The sequence below is a fragment of the Rhodnius prolixus genome, unplaced genomic scaffold, assembly GCF_049639745.1.
Source record: "Rhodnius prolixus isolate KJV_2025 unplaced genomic scaffold, Rpr scaffold_3, whole genome shotgun sequence".
Taxonomy (NCBI): Eukaryota; Metazoa; Arthropoda; class Insecta; order Hemiptera; family Reduviidae; genus Rhodnius; species Rhodnius prolixus.
The window spans coordinates 54,873,271-54,893,123 of NW_027411603.1; the positions used below are offsets into that span (position 1 = coordinate 54,873,271).

A 19,853-nucleotide genomic window follows, 5' to 3' on the forward strand; every position below is an offset into this window, starting at 1 on the left:
TAAATGAATGGCATTCGAATCGAAATTTTTATGTGGATGTAGCTTGTGTGGATCTCGTTTCAAAATTAGAAACGGAGTTTGCCTCACTTAAGTAAGGCCCTTCTTAATTATCAATAACTACAATCAAGTTTGATGAAATTTGGCAGGAAGAAGTTAGTTCTAGTTTTACTGCGCGACATTAATGTGCCATCCTACTCTTACAGCTACTAAAGGGAACTATTGCAATTTTACGTATTTGAAGTTTAATTTCTCTTTGCCTTTTAGGGAGAGTCCTGTAAACGTACCATAATTTTTCTTTCTTCTTTTAAAAGGAAGTACTGAAATCGTAATTTAATTTTGCCATTTACGTACAAATACCTTCAAATTTTCTTCGAAACGTTTTCCCAAGAGAATTGTTTTTGTAGATTCTTTGGGGACCGCAACTCTAAGCATTCTTTTAAAAGATCTCTTCCAGTGGTAGTAACGGTACTGATTAAACATCATATCAGGTTATAAAGAAGGTATTGCTTATTCCAAATGTTAAGAAAATCTGTAAAGCAGATATTTAACTTTGCAGATTAGACAAAAAGGAAAATGTATCCAAAAGGTACTAAAATCTCCTTAACAAAATCTTCCAGTTTAAAAATTCAAGCATAAGATTTGATGAAACGCCAAAAGGGAAGATAACCAGCAGTACCATTATTTCATTAATATTTCATTGATTTCACTTAAGTGATTTTGCTGCATGAACTTTTCCTTCACATTTTTTAGAATTTAATAGATGTTACAGACCCTTATGCTGGCCATTTTCACCTAAAAAATATTTGTTCAAGAAGCTCACCATTTAACTTAGATTGACTGTAATATCTAATAATCTATAATAATCAAACTATTAATCACAGGCTAAAAAAAAGTTATAAAAAATAAAAAAAAATTATCGGGCTAAAAAATTCAAAAACTTCCTTTTTTTAATGTTTACACCAATATAAATCAATGATTTTGTTCATTTTTTTTTTATTTTTTTAAATAAAAAACGTCGATTTAAGTTCATTCTCCGATTAAATTGATTCCTACTTTACTTTATGTAGTAGTCAGGCAAAATAATATTTTATTTGAAACAAAAAAGTATATACACTTTCTTCAAAATAAAATAACATTCTTCGGCGTGGAATTCCGTCAGCCGGTGGGTTGACGAAGAGAATTAAGTTACAATACAAAAATTAAAACATAAGATAGAAATGCAAATTAAATTGACAGCTTGAAAAAATGGAAAAGAAATAGAAACAGAATAATAAATACATGCTAATTTGAAGAATATAAAAGAAAATTATAATACTCTGAAAAAAATAAATAAATGGATTCTCTCAAAAAGAAAAGAAAAATACATTTATTTATTTATAAATAGATAAGTAAAGATTAAAGGGCAGTTCGGAATGACACAATGTCAGGTGCAAGGCCTATCGTTCGGATCCAAACAACCTTATTCTAGTCCTAGAATGACTTCCTTGAACAAAGGAGGGTTAATTAAACAGCGCAACAAACTTTCTAGTAAAACCAATAATACTGATTCATCATAAATTCATAGACAGATGATAAGGTTGATGACGATTAAACCACCAGGTCGTTGATAGTTTTTCCATTTTTTAGGGTTGCTGACATTCCCGAATTTAATTCGTGATAGTGTGCTGTTTATGAGCTGGTTTTTACACCTATTAAGAAAGTATTTTAATTGTACTGATTGGACTTTTGCCGGAAAAACCTAATTTGACTATGAAAAAGTGTTTTTTCAAATTGGTTTACGTGAGCCCAAATTATACACAGATAATAACAAATTAATTATTCAACAATTATTCATTTCTAAATTGTAATTTACTGCAGTCTCTTTTCATTAACTACTTGTATTTAGTACTACTCGATGATGTGAAGTAACGATCAATTAATCGAAGAATGAATTTAAACCAACGATGTTTATCTACCCACTAAACGCACTCAAATCTGATGTCAAAGTAATAATAATAATAATAATAATAATAATAAAAATAATAATAATATGACCCTTAGATTTTCTCTTCCTAGGAGCTTCTTACAGCTCACTGTCCGGTGATGGACAGTGTTGTCTGTAACGAGAGAACACTGTCCGGAGGCCGGCAGTGCACTGGAAAAAGCTCCGGGCGCTAATGACCTTAGCTGTTGATGCGCCAAAAAAAAAAAATAATAATAATAATAATAGTAATAATAATAATAAAATAAAAGTGTTAATGTATGATGTGAATGCATGTTTTAAAAGTGTTTGAATGGTTTAGCGTCATAATTTTTTTTAAATTTTTTACTATTGCTTTTTAAAAATCTGTGAGTAATTGTTTGAAGCCTCCTTAGCCTTTACAGCAATCTAAGGGGCGGGTGTTGGTCTGGTAGTCAAGAGCGTGGCTTTGTAAGTGGGAGATCCATAGTTCGAGTCCCGCGTATGACTACTTTTTATTTATTAAAAAAAATTGTTTATAGTAAAGTATGAGCTTCCGCCCCCGTCCACCACACCTAAGTGGAAGTTGGACGTAAAGCCCCGCCTGAAAAAAATAAGCGATTGCTTTACTGTAAACAGTAAAGTAAAAGCTACTCTTTGATGAACCAATATTTTATAGATGAAAATGACCAGCATAAGAGTCTTAGACTTCTTAAATTCTAAAAAAAAAATTATAAAAATTTAATGCAGTTAAATGAAAGGGAAATCGACAGTTATAAAATTTCAATTCAACCAAGCTCGAACGTATCTATATCGCTGAAATATTGATGAAATGTTGGGTACTTAATGATTTGTGTATCTTTTGTCGTTTAATCAACCCTTATACTACTTTTTAAATTGGAAGTTTTTATTAAGGAGATTTTTATACCTTTTTGGGTAGGTTTTTATTTTTGTACCTTCTTGATTTGAACAAATTGATATATAACTTATAAATAAATATTCGGATATTTAGAATAATTAGGCTAATTTTCGCCATCTTTAGGGCATGAAAAGTTTTTATTAAATGTCTTGGGTTCTAGACGCCACGCACACGAACATTTACATCAATGCCATAGATTGTCCAGAGACATAAATCCAATTAATTAATACTTAAATCCAATGAAAGTAATACATAAGAATTTCTTTAATTATCATTTTATCTTTAAAAATAATCGATAATGCCGTTCTCCGGAAAATTCCAAGCTATTAAAAGTCAATGTTGGTTTACAGATTTTCTTAATAATTGGAATAAAACAATTCTTTCATTAGAACTTGATATTGTGTAGCGGCGAAACTGTAACTACCACTGGAGAGGTTTTTAAAAGAATGCATACCTTACAGAAAGTTGTCCACAAAAACTATTTCTTGAGAATACGTTTCGAATATTCGTAGGTAATTAGCAATTTCGAAACAGAAAAGTTCTGAAAGTTATAGAAGCTTGGTGCCACGAGAGATACACTGGTCAGAAAAATGCTGAAAGTTATAGAAAAGCAGTATTAAGTTATTGAGAAGATGATGTAATTTGAGAAATTTGCTCAAAGTTTTAGGAGAGTGGTATAAAAAGGCAGGAGAATTTAGAATGCAATGAAATTACTAAAACTACCAATTTTGTGGGATAAAGATTGAGACTGGAAGAAAAGTTATTGGCTAGCGATAAAAAATGGTGAAAAGAAGATTTAGACTGTGAGAAAGTCATGTGTATTAAGTGGTACCAAATTAGTAAGAAGAAAACGTAGAATGAAATAAAACTGCTAAAAGTAGTGGGGGGAAGAGTAGCACCAAATTAGTGGGAAGGCAATGAAAACAGAGACAAAAGTTATGTGGATTGGTAAGAAGTTGCTGTCCCATTAAGAAATTAAGAAAGAAAGAAAATTGCGATTACAGCACTTTTCTGTAAGAGCGGTATGATAAATTGTGATAACATTACTTCAGGAGAAAGAAAAATTAAACTTCAATTACAGTACTTCGTTTCAAGAGAAGTACAGGAAATTTAACTGCGAATACAATACTTCCTCTTGAGTGAGGTAAGAAAAATTAAACTGCGACTACAGTACTTCTCCCTAAAAGGGCAAAGAGAAATTAAAAAGTCACGTACGATAGCAATACTTCCCCTAGTAGATTTTAGTGAAGGATAGTGCTTTAACGTTTCTTAGGGAAGCCCTAACCCAATGTTTATCAAAATCGGGATAAGTTTTAGAGTTATTAGTAATAAATGTTTATTAGGGGGCTTAGCAAAGGGGCTGAGTCTTCTTACACTGCGTGTACAGCTTTGAGACCCCCAAAAGGCACATCTATATGAAATTCCGAATCGAATGACACCTCATTCATGACGCGTTTACACGCTGTTGTTAACAAAAAAAAACAAAAAAAAAAACAATAGAACAACATGAACAAGAATAATTTTTGAAAATGTCTTTTTGGCCACTTTTTCGAAATCTATTACATCTAGTACTTTGTTGCAAAAAAATTACTCTTGTAAACCGGGATTTGTTCTACATTTTAAAGAAAATTTGAGAATTTCTTTTAAAGAAAAAGATTAAAAAAATTGCTAAAGTTGGGTATTTTTCAACGTTACACTATTTTCGTGCACTTTTTGACGATCAACCCTTATACAACAGTCCTACCGGACAGTTTTAATAAAACGAAAAACACTACATTTGTGTTTTCTCCAATAAATGAGCTGCGCAGTTTTATCTTTGTATTTAACAACAACTTATCAAACATGTCAATACAATAAAATGTATTAGAGAAACTAAGGCACCGTTCAGAACACTCAAATTGCCATCACATGATGAACCCCCTTAAGAGAGCTGTTTATTGCAGGCTGGTGCAATAAAACTATTAAACAAGACGGCCCACAATGACATCGGCGCGAGTAGAATTTATTTATTGTCCCTTATTTCTTATCAGTGATAACTAATATTGGCGAAATAATAAAAATACCGTGAACGTTGTCAAGTTACAATTGTTCACTGAATCTTGCAGGGTTAAACAAATGTAAAGCAGTTTGTTTTCAAAACTAAGACCCGAACAGACCACATCATCAGTCAGGTAGGTGAATCTCACTTTCTAATTTTTCTCCACCTTACTCTCTCTTTGGTTTCAAAAGTTCTCTAATCTTACTCAAGATATTACAAATAGTCTTCTAAATCAATCGATGCGGCTTAGAAGCTATCTCCAAATCTGAATTGAAAGAACGAATTCATAGGAAACTAGTGCTAAAAACATTAATCCCAAGAAATGTATCGTTCTGCAACATTAAAAAAACTATTTTTAAATTTAGGACCTTCAAAGAAATTGTACTGAACGTTCAGATGAGTTCTGGTTGTTCTCGGCACAGGTCTATCTTTCAAGGTCTGGATGCAAGTTCATATTCCTGCGCTTCGATTTTCTCCTTCTCATTCGTTCCACTTCACGATTTCCTAAATTTAAAAACTTAATTCCAAAACACTTAATTTTCGGCTAATATACTTTCCCAAAGTTAAAATTAAAGCATTGCTTTCAATGTTTCTTCATATTTCTTTACATCGGACGGTCCTCACAGTTGCAGAAAATAATGGTGGCATTAACGAAACATTAAATTACCTGGGGAAATTGTCCTTTTACAAAACTGAGAAAGTTTTTTTCAAAATCCTATGTATTTTAAAGATTAATTGTACATTGAAGATATAAAGTAATTGGTTAATGTGCAAACAAGACCACTATAACAATAAATAAATACATTGAAGATAGCGACACAGTTTTTTGAATAGTCAAGGGGTTATATGAAAAATGTACGAATTTCTTCTAAAGTAACAAGGTTACAAACGGATTTCGGATTACACAAGGCTTTTTGCAAGAAGCCATCCTAAGAGGCATGCGTTTTTCCATTTTCAGTTCAAGACGAAGAGCCATAGGAGTGGGTAGAAATAAAAACAAAGGGACCTTTCTGAGTTCGCCGATAACTTAGTAATTTGAGGATCCTCCTAGGTTGACATTCGGCCTAAATTAAACCTACTGAAGTTATACTAGGAAGAAAAATGCTTTAACCAGTTAAGCACGTTTGACATGTATACACGTCAAACCAAATCTCTGTTCGACGTGTATACTCGATGTGAAAAATATAAAATTGCCATTAACTGTAAAAACTCGAAATCTTAATGAAATACAATAAGAATATTATTTGGTGGGATGTTTCCTTTATCTTACCAATAGAACTGCTAAGTATTTTAAACGGAGGGGGGTAGTGGGAGCCAGCCAAATGATAAGTGGTTGGTACATGTTTGGTCTTCGCATTAGAGATTGGGAATTACCTCACACAAATAGAAGCTCTCAACCCTTGTGCAATGGAGTTTTTACCTTAAATAGAGATTCAGACCTCAGAAGGAGCATGATTTCATTTTGTACAGAATTCAAAACTCTTTTCTTCCTTGTAAAAGCTCTTGGGTCTTTAGTTAACTAGGCAATGCATATGTGAAGCGGTGCAAAATTTTGAATGAGCACAGAATGCTCTGTAATCTCAAGCCCCAGAATTATTATGATGTAAACTTTTGGTTGTTTTGCCCTGCGTTCGAAGTGTATACACGTCATTGTCTTATTTTAATTCCGCACATTGTGGGGGTTTTTAAAAACTAAATTCCACGCTTAACTGGTTAATAAAATAGTTAACGTTGGGGAAACAAGGTGCTTTTTAATAAAATAAGGAAATCTGGTTATTAAAAATTATTGCTTCAACACTTTCTCTTACTTCAATTATTGACCTTCTAGCGAAAAAATTGTAAAAAAAAAAACCTCCAATTTGTAAACCACGTACATCAAACTTCATTGGCATTTCAGGGAGAGATATCCTCCTCTTTCAGAAATGTTATTAATCTAATTTTCCTGCAAACAAGTTTCAGACAAGACTTTCAACAATGCAATAAGGGTACCGAAAACTTAAAAACTCATAGTAGCGGTCATTTTTAGAGAATCTCATAAAAGTGAAATTAGTGAGGTAAGGAAGCAAAGAAACAGGAAAGAGGGCAGCCACAGCCCAACCCAATAATCCATGTTGTAACTGTCACTACTTTACGTCGTACTTTCATAGCTAGCTTTCAACTCAAAATTCCCAGATCTGTAATATAATAATAGTATCTAGTGGTAAATAGTTATTGAACTCGCCATGAGGTGTTCACGCTAGGAAATGGAAACTTTTTTTAAATATGTACCGCTCTTAAATTGGTCTGTCACCCGTTTGGGTAGTTTGATAATAGTTTTATTATCATATAATAAATTGCAATCTTTGTTTGTTTGTTTTTTTTTGCTTAACACAAAAAAGAAACGTTTAATAAACCAATATTACTGCTATCAAAATTAGTTACCTAAGTCCAAGTAATCTGATCTTAAATCTCTTCTCATAACTGTTGCTGAATAACCTGAAATATTTTTTGTCTTTTTAACTAAACAATATAGGTCTTAAAAACAATATTGCAAAAAGCTATGAAATCATAAACATACAAATAAGACCTTTTAAATTTGGATTTGGGAAAAACATACTTATGTACACTGGGCCAAAAAAGTCTGTGAACACTAACCTAAATTTTATTACTTTTATATTATCTTAGTAGAAACTTCTTTTATTTCCAAATGAAATATACTATTCGATAGAGGGAAACCAGAGTTTTTCATTTTATATTCAATCTTTTATTTTTGTTCAACAGGAATATCACAATTAAATGTTTAACAAAACAACACCCCAAACGAATGCAAAAAAAGTCTGTGAACAGCTGTATAAATGTGTAAAAACATTAAGATTACAAACAGAAAAACGATTGAATAAAGTTTCAAAGTTCTCTATTGTATTGTAGAAACCACAACAGTCAGTTTTGTAAATAAATAATCTAATTAGTATACATTTAACCACTAATATGGAAGTTCCCAGACCAATTCGGGAACTTATTGTGAGGTTGCGAAATGAAAGAAAATGGAAATAGGGAAGATAGTTCAAAAAAACTCTTCAACGGTGCATAATATTATTAAAAAGTACGAAAATTACGAAAATGTGATTAGTAGGCCACGCAGTGGGCGGCCACCAAAACTTAATTCCTTTCATAAACGATTCATTTCAAGAAGAACCCAGGACAAGCGCTCAAAAAATCAGTCAAGAATTATCAAGTGATTGTGGTTTAAGCGTTACACCGCAGACAATTAGAAATAAATTACATGAATACGATTATTGCGGTCGAGTCCCAAGGAAAAAACCTTTTATCAATAAAATAAATTGTAAGCGTCGATTGGATTTCGCGAAAGAATATGTTTCTAAGCCTTCTAGTTTCTGGGAAACAGTAATCTTTTCAGATGAGTCGAAATTCAATGTTTGTGGGTCTGATGGACGACAAAAAGTGTGGCGAAAACAAAATGAAGCTATGAAAATGAAAAATATAAAGCCAACTTTTAAGCATGGGGGAAGCAACATTCTGGTGTGGGGTGCATGAGTGCTAAAGGAGTGGGCAAGTTAGATCTAATTAATGGTATGATGGACCAATATGTGTATGTGGATATATTAAGACGCAATTTAAGAGAATGTTCAAAAAAATTAGGGTTGGAGGGAACGTTTGTCTTCCAACAAGACAATGACCCGAAACATACCGCACTAAAAACTCGGGAATGGCTTTTATATAATACACCCCGGCGCCTAAACACCCCTTCACAATCGCCAGACCTTAACCCTATTGAACATTTATGGGATGAAATCAGCCGCCAAATAAATAAAAGAGAAATAAGAAACCGAGAACAATCAGAAAACGCTATTTTAGAAGAATGGGATAAAATTCCAACGTTGACGACCACAAAATTAGTAGGATCGATGAAAGCTCGCTTGTTGGAGGTGATTAGGAACAAAGGAGGTCCTACAAGTTTTTAAAATTTATAATACACGTTCAATGTGTAAGAATTATTTATTATCTGCAAAGTGTTCACAGACTTTTTTTGCATTCGTTTGTGGTGTTTTGTTAAACATTTAATTGTGATATTCCTATTGAACAAAAATAAAAGATTGAATGTAAAATGAAAACTCTGGTTTCCCTCTATCGAATAGTATATTTCATTTGGAAATAAAAGAAGTTTCTACTAAGATAATAATAAAAGTAATAAAATTTAGGTAAGTGTTCACAGACTTTTTTGGCCCAGTGTATATTACATACCAATAAGTGTACATACATATGGAGATGCTTATTTGGATTTAACTCTTTCATTACTATTTCTACTTTTTCTTTCTAGTTTCGGTTTGAACGTTATCAAAAACTTTCAATACATATTTATTTACAAACCACTTTATACACTAAATACATGGTCTGTTAAGTCATCAACTGCCTTAACCACTTTTCAAATGTTTATCCATCCTTGAATTGGTAGAATCAAAGAAGTGGAATTAAGTTTTACCGCCAAGGAAACTGCCCGTTTAAATAGATGAATCTGTTATTTATTTGTAACAAAATAGGGTTAGAAAATTAATTGAATCGTGTTTCACGCTAATTTTTGAGGTTAGGAACAATTGTTGACAATGAACTAATAAAATATTTCCGATTTTGCCGAAAGAAAAAAAATAACCAGAATTGAAGGAAACTGCCAAACATCTAAGTTGTTAAACTGGCAAAGTAGAGAACGTTCTTTTAAATAGTTTTAAGATTAAGTTTGGCCTACCTGAATAATACCAGCAGTAATAAAATTTGCGATATGCTTCATAATAATCTTGACTGCTTCCTTCAAGAGAAGAATACATGCCTTTCAGAACTTCGGTCATAAACTCCATTCGGCTGATTTCTCTCATTAGGTTCAACATGCTACAAACATCCTCCCATTTCAGGTAAAACTGAGAAGACATATTTAACCAAAACAACCAAAGACGTAATAAGTTTAGTAGTTGTCGTATTGCTGACTCGCACACGACTACATTAGGCAATCAACTGAACTAGAGGAAAAGATATGGCTATCCCGTTCTCAGCTGACTTTAAAAAACAAACACTACTTCTGATTTTCAAAACCGTAAAAATTGTCTAAACACAGTGTAATTCGTTGGTTATGAAAAATAACTAATTTGTTGTATAAAATCAAAAAACTGTTCGAGCCTGTAGCATAAATTGCTGTAAAAAAAGACTGGATAGATTTTTCAAATAATAAAAGTAACTTTTTAGGTGGTCAGCTGCCTGATCCCCTGGTTTTCATAGATAGCAAATCCATGTCGTTTCTGGCCAAACAGAGCTCTTTTACCTTGGCTCTGCCGATTAGAATCGCTTTGAACACAAAAGTAAATTAATTCAGGGAAAATGTGTTATTTCTCATCAAAATTAACATACATAATATGTATCTGCGTTTGTAGAAAATACGTTATGAATGATACATATGTATTTATTTGAAGGAGCTTCCTCTAATTATTCAGTTACCAGATATTTCGGAACTTTGTGATGCCCAAAACTTGTACGAGCTAAAAAAAAAAAACGTGAAAAAAATTCTGTAACATTATCTAAATTTAAGAAATAGATGTAATTGGACATTAAGTCACTTGTTCTTCTTACACCTATCTAATTTTATTTTTTTAGCAAATTAGCGGCTCTTACGACCTTTCGCTCCTTTCTATTAAGACACATGTAGTCGTTGTACCATTTTTCGATATATTCTAAATTTAAAAAATCAATTTTAAATGGCTAAAAATCGGTTTCAAATTCCGTGAACACTTTTTCTTCCTTCCTTATTTCAAATTGTACGTTTCGCCTAAAAAAAAGTCTCTTACGCAATATTTTTCCTCACCAACTTAATACCCAAAGACTTAATTTTAAATTAAGTTAATTATTAACAAAATAAATAAAGATGCAGATAAAAATTGAACTAAATAAGTCTAAACTATTCCAATTGAAATATATTTTTCTTAATTAAGAGTGGTTTTGTAATAATTTTTTTGTTTATATTGAGTTCAGTGACACTACGAATGACAATATCTTTTTCCGAGTGCATCTTTTGCTCAAGCTCTACTCAAGTTTGAGTAACAACTGAAAAATAGAAGAACAAATTGAGTGTTGGTTCCTAAATAGACCTATTACTTTGAATATTTTGAACTTGGTTTTGTTTCTCTCAGCTCTCGAGAGAAAGTTTTTGACATAATTCCTAAAACTGTTGGTTTGGATGGGTCCTTCTCCCTAACATTTCAAAAAAAGACTCACTTCCAAACTTTCAGGCCGAAAATTTTGGCAAAAAATCTCATGCACAACATATGTTGGTTCAAAATATGTAAGGAAGATCAGAATACTGTCCTACAAGTAAATTATTACAGTAAGGCTTTTACTGAAGTCCCTAGTGCAAATTTAAGCGTGTATTACCACTTTTTCCAAAATTAGAGTTTACTTAAACGAAAGTTAGAGTTTAATTTTTTTCCTAATTTGGCAAAATATGCCACAAGAGTGCACCAGCTTTGGTCTTTTAAGCAACAGAGAGCGGAATTACGCTTCAGCTTAATGTATGTACTGTGTTAACTTGCTTGCAATACCTCTATTTTTTTCAAAATTGGTAATAATAAACTCGCGCAACAACTACATTTTATTCTTGGTAATAAAATGTCAAAACTGATTTACTCACTGTCAACATCTATTAAATTGAGAGCTGCTCTGAGATTTGGTATAAGTACTTGAGTATCGTCTGATTTTTAATTAGGGATGTTCTTTCGTCTCCTAAAATGAACCATTCATCAAAAATTGATTCTGCAATTCATTCGTTTTTGTGTGCCAATAATAATAGTAATTTAATCTTTATTTTATCAATGAAACACATCGGTAGCTGCTGAATAAAACTATCAACTAAACTATCAATTAAACAGACTGGCACAATCTCCAATGTTAAACCAACATGTATAGCTTCACAATATGAATTTTACATACCTATTATTTGTTGCAACTAACTTTAATTTTTTTAATACTTGATTTTATCATATAAATTATGAATCAAAAATTACTTTTATTGTAATAATCAACTAAATCCTTCTTAATACATGTATTACTTTTAAAAATTGTAATTTAAACCCATATGATTTTCATAAATTATTTTTAAAATATTAATACAAAAATTAAACAAAAGTTCAAGTTATCCCTTAAATAATCCGAATTTTACAGGGTGTTAACATATTTAGACGCCAGTCTAGATTAATTTACGCAATTTTGAAGGTGAGAACATTAAACCCTAGTAGTAAGAAGCGCCTATAAAGAAAAAGATTGCGATTGATAATATCGATTTTTTTAAAGATACATCATAAAAATTCGAAGTCCAACAAAGAAGATTTGGTATAGGTATTCCGAAAAAAATTAGGCAGAGAGTTCCTCCAATATTTAGCCGAACGGGAAAGAGACTTTGCGATACAAAAAGAGAGAGCTGAAAAGAGTAGGGAATTTATTGGAAAATTTGACTACTATCTTAGTCGGAATTTTTCGTGTAAGAAATTATTCAATTTGTTGTTACTTCAAATTACAATTAAACATAGAGCATCTTCTTTTTGTTAACCCTCCAAATTATCTTATTAAAATAGCTTGTTTGGCCAACTACAGCTGTCCGAATTCCTGCCTCTGAAATTACAAAGAAAAATTCCCGTGGTTTAATAAATAAACGAGTTTGACTGAAACATAGGCATCAAGGTAGCCGAGCGGTTAGAGGTATTAAGTTAATAAAGTTAATATGTATTGTGGTATTAGGTTCGATTCTCAGTTTTGGCCTAGGATTTTATTTAATGTTTTATTTGAGAAATTTATAGTAAAGTATGTTAGCTAGTCGCCACGGTCCACGATACCTAAATTGGTAGTGGACATAAAGCCCGCCTGATTGAAACATTATGATATACAGTCATACTTAATATAGTATTTTTTAGACTTGATAGTCCAGTTAAACTCAAAAGTATTTTTAATGTGATTTCCTTTAAACTGAGGGAAAAATTTAAGAAAGAGAAAGTGAATTGCGCTAGGAGTTCGTTGTTGACAGAACTTTTACAATTTCTTCCTTTCAAATAAAAAAGTTCTTTTTTTTTTTTAAATACATGTTAAAAAATCGCCAAATATGTTGGATAATAGTAAGAATTAAGTTTTGGAGTAAATCGGGTTGATTTGGTTTTAACCGTTCAGATTAATGCCTGAGTCGTTGTAACTATTGACCAAGTTCAGTAGTTAGTAGATTGTAACACAAATGTGTTGGGTATGTTGTAAAGCCAGAAAATGGATATTTCCAGCACCCAGTAGAAGCAGTTTGCATAAAGCGATGCTCCCAAGGCGATTCTCAGCACTTTATTTTGAAAACCTGCACTCACATTTGGTAAATATATGGTAGTAAGGATTTAAAATAAATATTTAGAGTAGTGCTGAGTAGTGAGGATTATTGGGCCTGTCAATAGAATAGGCCCTATTTTGAGTGAATGAAATCTGGGTTTTACCTGTACTGCGCTTCTTGTAGCGAAGCTTTGTGGCTCTCACCTTTGACTGCCAAAGTACATATCTTTACTGTTTTCTACTTTATAATTTGAACATGCTGTAACCGTAACCTAGGGATTTTCTTTGAAGTGAATACGTTCCATGTTGATGTCTATATACTACAATACTGTTACATTAGCGTCATCATTTACTTTATCTTGAGTACCCTCTGCAATGGGAACCAGTTTGTCCACGTCAGAGACAATTGAAACATTGGATTCCGTACGGAGCAAAGCAAAGTTTTCAAATATAACAATCAAAGGATAATCAAATAAGTACAAAAATAGATTCTGTACTCACTATAATTAGTAAAAACACTCATTATGAAGCAAAAGAAATGAAAAGCTCGTTTTCACTTGTCAGCAGTCAAAGAAAACCGAATGAAAAGAAATTAATAAAATAAACATTCCTTGTTTGCGTTTAACAATGTGGCGTACTCGGGGATGTCCTGAAGAGTTAGTATTTATTGCAGTTAGTGGGAGGAGGGTAGTCACTGTTAAAGTGTGAGGCAGGTGAAGTTACAACAAGAGTTGCAGTTGCTCTCTCAGGTATCTTTCATTGAAATGTAGTCACTCCAATAGTAGCTATATTTCATTGTTGGCACATTAACTGCGCTTGTTTAAACTGAGCCACTAGTGGGGTGACAGTTATCAGCACATTGTCACTACGTGAACCTTCAGTTCTCTAGTTCTCTCCACTCACTCATATTGACAAATTGATATCAAACATTTCTTTTTTTTTTCTTACTTTTTTCAAATGTGTATTGATCACTTTGTAGATTACACTTTAATAATTTTGTGGAATGTGAATTCACAAGTTTTAGAACATTAAAATATTTCATCTTCGCTGAAGGTAAGATTAGATCTGATTTCATTCAAATCCCTTCATCCTGTCTTAATTAATTATTTAATTTCCCAAAAACAGTTAAGTTTACGAGTAAAGATGTTCAGAACAAAATGATGTGATTATGGGTGGGACAGCTCACCAATTTTTCTCTAAAAGAGTTTTTATTGTAAATTACTTACTTTAATTTAATTACTTAGACAATTAATTAGGATTGCAATCTTGCAGCTGCTGTTTGCGATTCTCATGTGAGAAGAGTTGTTTTGTAGTATGAATCAACTCACATTTTATTGCAGGTTTTAATTCGGAAAAATAATGCTCCGCTATATTGGTGACTTTTGTTCACTGTTTTGAAATGGTGATGTTCATATTTAAATAGTAAGTTCGTGGTAATTTCGTTCATACTCAGTCTGAAGGTAGAGTTTCCTGATGTTTTTGGGTACACAGCAACATCAATGAGTGGGTGCTCCATTAGTAAAACCACATAATTCGTTGTGCTCCTTCTTTTTCATTTTATCAAGAACTTTCCTCGTGGATGGGTATCCGATTTTGCCCATCTTCTTTGAGAGAAGCTTTGTGGCTCTCACCTTTGACTGCCAAAGTACATATCTTTACTGTTTTCTACTTTATAATTTGAACATGCTGTAACCGTAACCTAGGGATTTTCTTTGAAGTGAATACGTTCCATGTTGATGTCTATATACTACAATACTGTTACATTAGCGTCATCATTTACTTTATCTTGAGTACCCTCTGCAATGGGAACCAGTTTGTCCACGTCAGAGACAATTGAAACATTGGATTCCGTACGGAGCAAAGCAAAGTTTTCAAATATAACAATCAAAGGATAATCAAATAAGTACAAAAATAGTTTCTGTACTCACTATAATTAGTAAAAACACTCTTTATGAAGCAAAAGTAATGAAGAAAACAATATTAAAATTATTGCATTAAAAGCAGTACCAGCGATTTAACCAATTGCGGAAATAAGAAAAAACAGTCATTAATTTTGTTCGCTTGAATTGAAATCATATCATTTACCTATCAATAGCCTATATTTAGCCTAATAATTTTTTGTCAATGAAAAATGTCTGGGGTTTCCAATAACACAAGGTACAGAATATTGAGCGGGAGCAAAAAGGGAATGAAAGTGGACCAATATGTAACAAGAATTCATTATTAATTAGACTAATGCAAATCAGTTTGCTAAGCTGAGCCTTTGGTAATTTGTGTTAATTTTTCTACGGATAACTTCATTAGTATAACATTCTTAGAACGGATGTAAATTGAATGCTCATTGGGGTTCCTCATATTTCTGAAAGATATTCCTCATTAAGCTGTGTTTGTTATGTTATTTGGCTGGACATTGCCATGTCTTCCAAATGATCTCAATTATATTTAGCAGCATTGCTTCAGTAGTTCCTTAAGAATAATAATATTTGCTAACCGATGCCAAAAATTTTGTAATATTAAAAGTTTTCTTAACCGCAATTTTTTTTAGTTCTGATTTCACAGAATTTGTTTAAAACTTAGAATGTTTACTAGATCTGTGGTAGCTTTTTTTTTTTTATCGAACTGAACAAGTAGCGATACTATACTTTTTCCAGAAAGCCCAGAAGCACTGTTCCATGAACAAAGCATGTATCACGTCATTCCTACCCTCAGGACCTCTCTATACTGACTGCAATTGAATGCTTTAAATGAATGTAACAGATCTAGTACAATGGTGCATCGTCGTTTGTGGATGGACGAATTTGCTAAAGTAAATCAGGGAGACGGTAAGCGGACCCCCATGACCAATATTATGGACAACTTTTTTTTATGCTCATCATAACATTGAAATGATAAAGAAGGGAACACTGAGCAAAAGGTGACCACCAGCATCTCGTGGGGAATCCCCTAGCTCGAATCTAGCTTCCTGCCCTTTGATGGTGTTTTGCTAGAGCTTCTTACTACTGCCCTATGATGGACAATGTTGTCCTACTGTGAGAACATTATCTAGAGACCGGAAGTGTTTTGAAAATTTTCTGGGCTCTAAAGGGCCTCGGGTCGAACAAATTTATAAAAAGAAATGAATTGGTAAATAATTCATTATCATAAACTTCAAAATGATGTAATAATATTGAGAAATTGAATAATATTCTATATTTAATATAGATAAAGGAACATTGAATGTTAAAAGGACAATAGATGCTTATCCAGCACTAAATGGCAAATCCTGAATTTTGACTGTAGGGAATGATATAATTACATAGTTTTAACAAAAGAAAATTTTGCTCTACTAAAATTAAAAAAAAAATAAGTTCATTTAATTCATGCAAAAAAGCATTTATTTTAATTCTGTTTTTTTTTTTTAATTTATTAGACGGAAGTACTCCTTTACTGAAGTGATTTTTCACTATTTTTTATTATCTCGAAGGTAGTTCCTATGATTTTTACTAAATGTGTGTTTTATAAAATGGCAACATTTCCAGTTAATCGTAGCGCGCTTGTAATTTTTTTGTTCCTATCTGCTTGCGGATTTTAATCTATGATCATAGGTAGATACGTCAGATTGGATCGGTGATTTTGACTTCCATATATAATGATCGCTGTACACTTGCTGGCCGAGTGAGCCATTCCGTTAGAGATCCTCACCAAATTTCCTGTTCATCTGCTTCAGCGGTTTCGGCCACGTGTTGATGAATCTACCAGGACACTCTGTACATGAGCGATTTATAACGAATGTCCTAATTTTGGTAATTTTTAGAGAAGTTACTTTAAATCATCAATTTTCAATTTTTGGACATCATTTCCTATTTCCATCAGAAAGAACTAGGTACTACTTTTCAATGTTTTTGGTATTTGTAAGATATAAATGGTAAATAGATACCAATAAAAATAAAATTGACAGAGATATGATTTAAAAACAATTGCTATTTTAAAACTCACGTAGTCATCTGGAAACAATAATCTGTATTAGTGGAGAATTTAGAGGAAAATGGAGTACAGCTAATTATGCTAATATTGCGTTAATTTTACTGATTGCAATGCTAATCTTGCATAAAGGGAATATTACGGAATTTCCGAACATAAGTGAATAGCCAGCTTGTTATTAGGTGGAAAACATCCCCAGTGTTCTTAACTTAGTGCCAAATTCCGTGAGACACAAAATCATTTTGAGATTGGTATGGCTCCACTCTAAGTTTTCCTTTTTTCTATATAGATGAACTTCCCAAATTGTCTTCGAAATAAAGAGCATATCTTCGTTTGGAACATTTTTTTTTCGCAACATTGCAGGAAAAATAGATTTAGAGAAAAATGTGAAAAAATGGCAAAAACCGTTTGTTCTTGTTTTTTAAACAACTTAGCGTCCAAACATGGGGAACGAGGCGCCACAGTAGCCGAACCGTTATAGGTTAGACCTGCAAAGCTAAGATGCATTGTTGGTGTAGTAGGTTCGACTCCTCCGGTCTAGGCTTTGGATTTTATTTAATGGTTAATATGAGGAATTTATAGTAAAGTATATTTGCTAATCGCCTCCGTTCACGATACCTAATTTGGTAGTTGGACGTAAAGCCCGCCTGAAAAAATAGGCACTCCTTTACTTACATGGGAAACGATTTTCATAAATGAATGTTATTCCATTCGAAACATTGTGTAGATGGGCTTATTCGGGTTTCGACACGAGAAAGGAGTTAGCCCCCAGTAAGAGGCTCTCAATAAAAAAAATTATTTTTGAAAGTGACTCTTCAAATCCGATTAGTCCGATTCTCATACAATTTGGTACGATAAAAGAGTTAGGGTTAACATTAAGTGCCATCTTACACTTATACCTAAATAAGACTAATAATATTCTTTTTGAATGCTTTTGTAGATAAGCCTTTTAGGAGTTTCGACTTCATAAAACTTTAGGTATAGAGTTCGCCCCTATATGAGAGGCCCACTAAAATTATTATTAATCCTGCCAATCATTCCAATTCTTATGAAATTCGGGTGGATAAAGAGGATATCTATTTAAGTTCAACCTGCCAATCTTCTCCTTACCCTTAAATAAGTGGAAGAATTGCAAAAGCATCAGAGCAACTGTTAAAGAAAATATGTTTATTACTTATAGGACCATGAGTTCAGAAAAGTGGTTTTTAAGAAATAATGCGAGTGTTTGATCAGATAATCCCAAAACTCGCAGATTGTTAAAACCTGAGTTTTGGGCAAATTACACACTACCGAGGGCTAACTATGGATATATTATCATAAACAAATTTCGCGACCGAAATTAAACCAAAGAAATCAAAATATTGTAATCTTAGCAATTCCCCCCTTTTAGAAAGTAATGCAATCGCAGAGTTTCACTTAATCCTACTAAAAAGAAATTAATCTCAATGTAATTTGTTTTACCCCTGTGGAAGAAAAGTAATGTAATCGCAGCCTGCAATAAACAGCTCTCTTAAGGGGGTTCATCATGTGATGGCAATTTGAGTGTTCTGAACGGAGCCTTAGTTTCTCTAATGCATTTTATTGTACTGACATGTTTAATAAGTTGTTAAATATAAAGATAAAACTGCGCAGCTCATTTATTGGAGAAAACACAAATGTAGAGTTTTTCGTTTTATTAAAACTGTCCGGTAGGACTGTTGTATAAGGGTTGATCGTCAAAAAGTGCACGAAAATAGTGTAACGTTGAAAAATACCCAACTTTAGCAATTTTTTTTATCTTTTTCTTTAAAAGAAATTCTCAAATTTTCTTTAAAATGTAGAACAAATCCCGGTTTACAAGAGTTAACAAAATCTGTAAACCAGATAAGTAACTTTACAGAATAGACATTTAAAGGTTTGGGATTTTCTAGAAAACAGCATGATCGATTATTTTAAAAGTTATAATGATAATTAAAGAAATATTTAACTATTATTTTTGCTGGAAAATGTATTTAAAAAATAATTGGATTAATTTTTCTGGAAAATCTATGACATTGATGTAAATGTTTGTAAGCGTGGCGTCTAGAACCACAATAAAATAAAATTTAATAAAAACTTTTCCTGCCCTATAGATGGCGCAAATTGTCCGAATTATTCTAAATATCCGAATATTTATTTATAATAAGATATATATAAATTGATGCTGATATATTCTTACAATTATCGTCATTTAGAAATATAACGATTCCCGCGTCTAGCTTCTATTTCTCCGTTGGATGACCCCTTGAGTACTGATGTAGGCGTTTTCTCATCTTTGACTTTGATTACGAAAATTATTATCATAGGGTATTGCGAAATAAGTTAAATAAGATGAGAAAAAGACATATTTAAATAGATTGGGAAGAAGCCATTGGTTCATACCAGACGTATTTAGTTTTACTTGAACCGGTCTTAATTCATTGTTTAATCCTAAACTCTCTGTAATATAACCCGAGTAATTTTAATTAATACTACACCCTGCAGAAATTTGCTTGAGAGAAGTATTTGGTACACTTGATATTACCTCAAGATTTCCATGACAATGGATTAATTGAGATCATTAGAGAAGAATTGTAGCTAACAGGCAATCTGTTGTATTAAAGGTCAGAGGACAGTTTATTTGTGTTGTCAGTTCTGATACTGCA

At 32.4% G+C, this 19,853-nt stretch overlaps 2 protein-coding genes across 7 annotated transcripts in view; one reads left to right on the top strand and one right to left on the bottom strand.

The window, feature by feature from the left end:
* LOC141453653 (nuclear RNA export factor 1-like) overlaps positions 1 to 12,008 on the bottom strand; it is a 31,855-nt gene extending 19,847 nt beyond the window's left edge. For 2 of the 5 annotated variants that reach the window (XM_074127129.1, XM_074127127.1), the window contains exons 1-2: positions 9,638 to 10,210; positions 7,318 to 7,371 (exon numbers count right to left, since the gene is read on the bottom strand). In XM_074127129.1, coding sequence (XP_073983230.1) covers positions 7,318 to 7,371; positions 9,638 to 9,818 — 235 coding nt within the window. In that variant the 5' untranslated portion in view covers positions 9,819 to 10,210. Of the gene's footprint in view, positions 1 to 7,317; positions 7,372 to 9,637; positions 10,211 to 10,290; positions 10,419 to 11,563; positions 11,656 to 11,862 lie in introns of those variants that run through there. The other 3 variants (XM_074127128.1, XM_074127131.1, XM_074127130.1) reach the window with 3 other exon arrangements.
* Ork1 (open rectifier K[+] channel 1) overlaps positions 4,878 to 19,853 on the top strand; it is a 70,506-nt gene continuing 55,530 nt past the window's right edge. The window contains exon 1 of one of the 2 annotated variants that reach the window (XM_074127122.1): positions 4,878 to 5,029. The gene's annotated coding sequence lies outside the window, so the exon portion shown is untranslated. Of the gene's footprint in view, positions 5,030 to 14,108; positions 14,284 to 19,853 lie in introns of those variants that run through there. The other variant, XM_074127123.1, reaches the window with a different exon arrangement.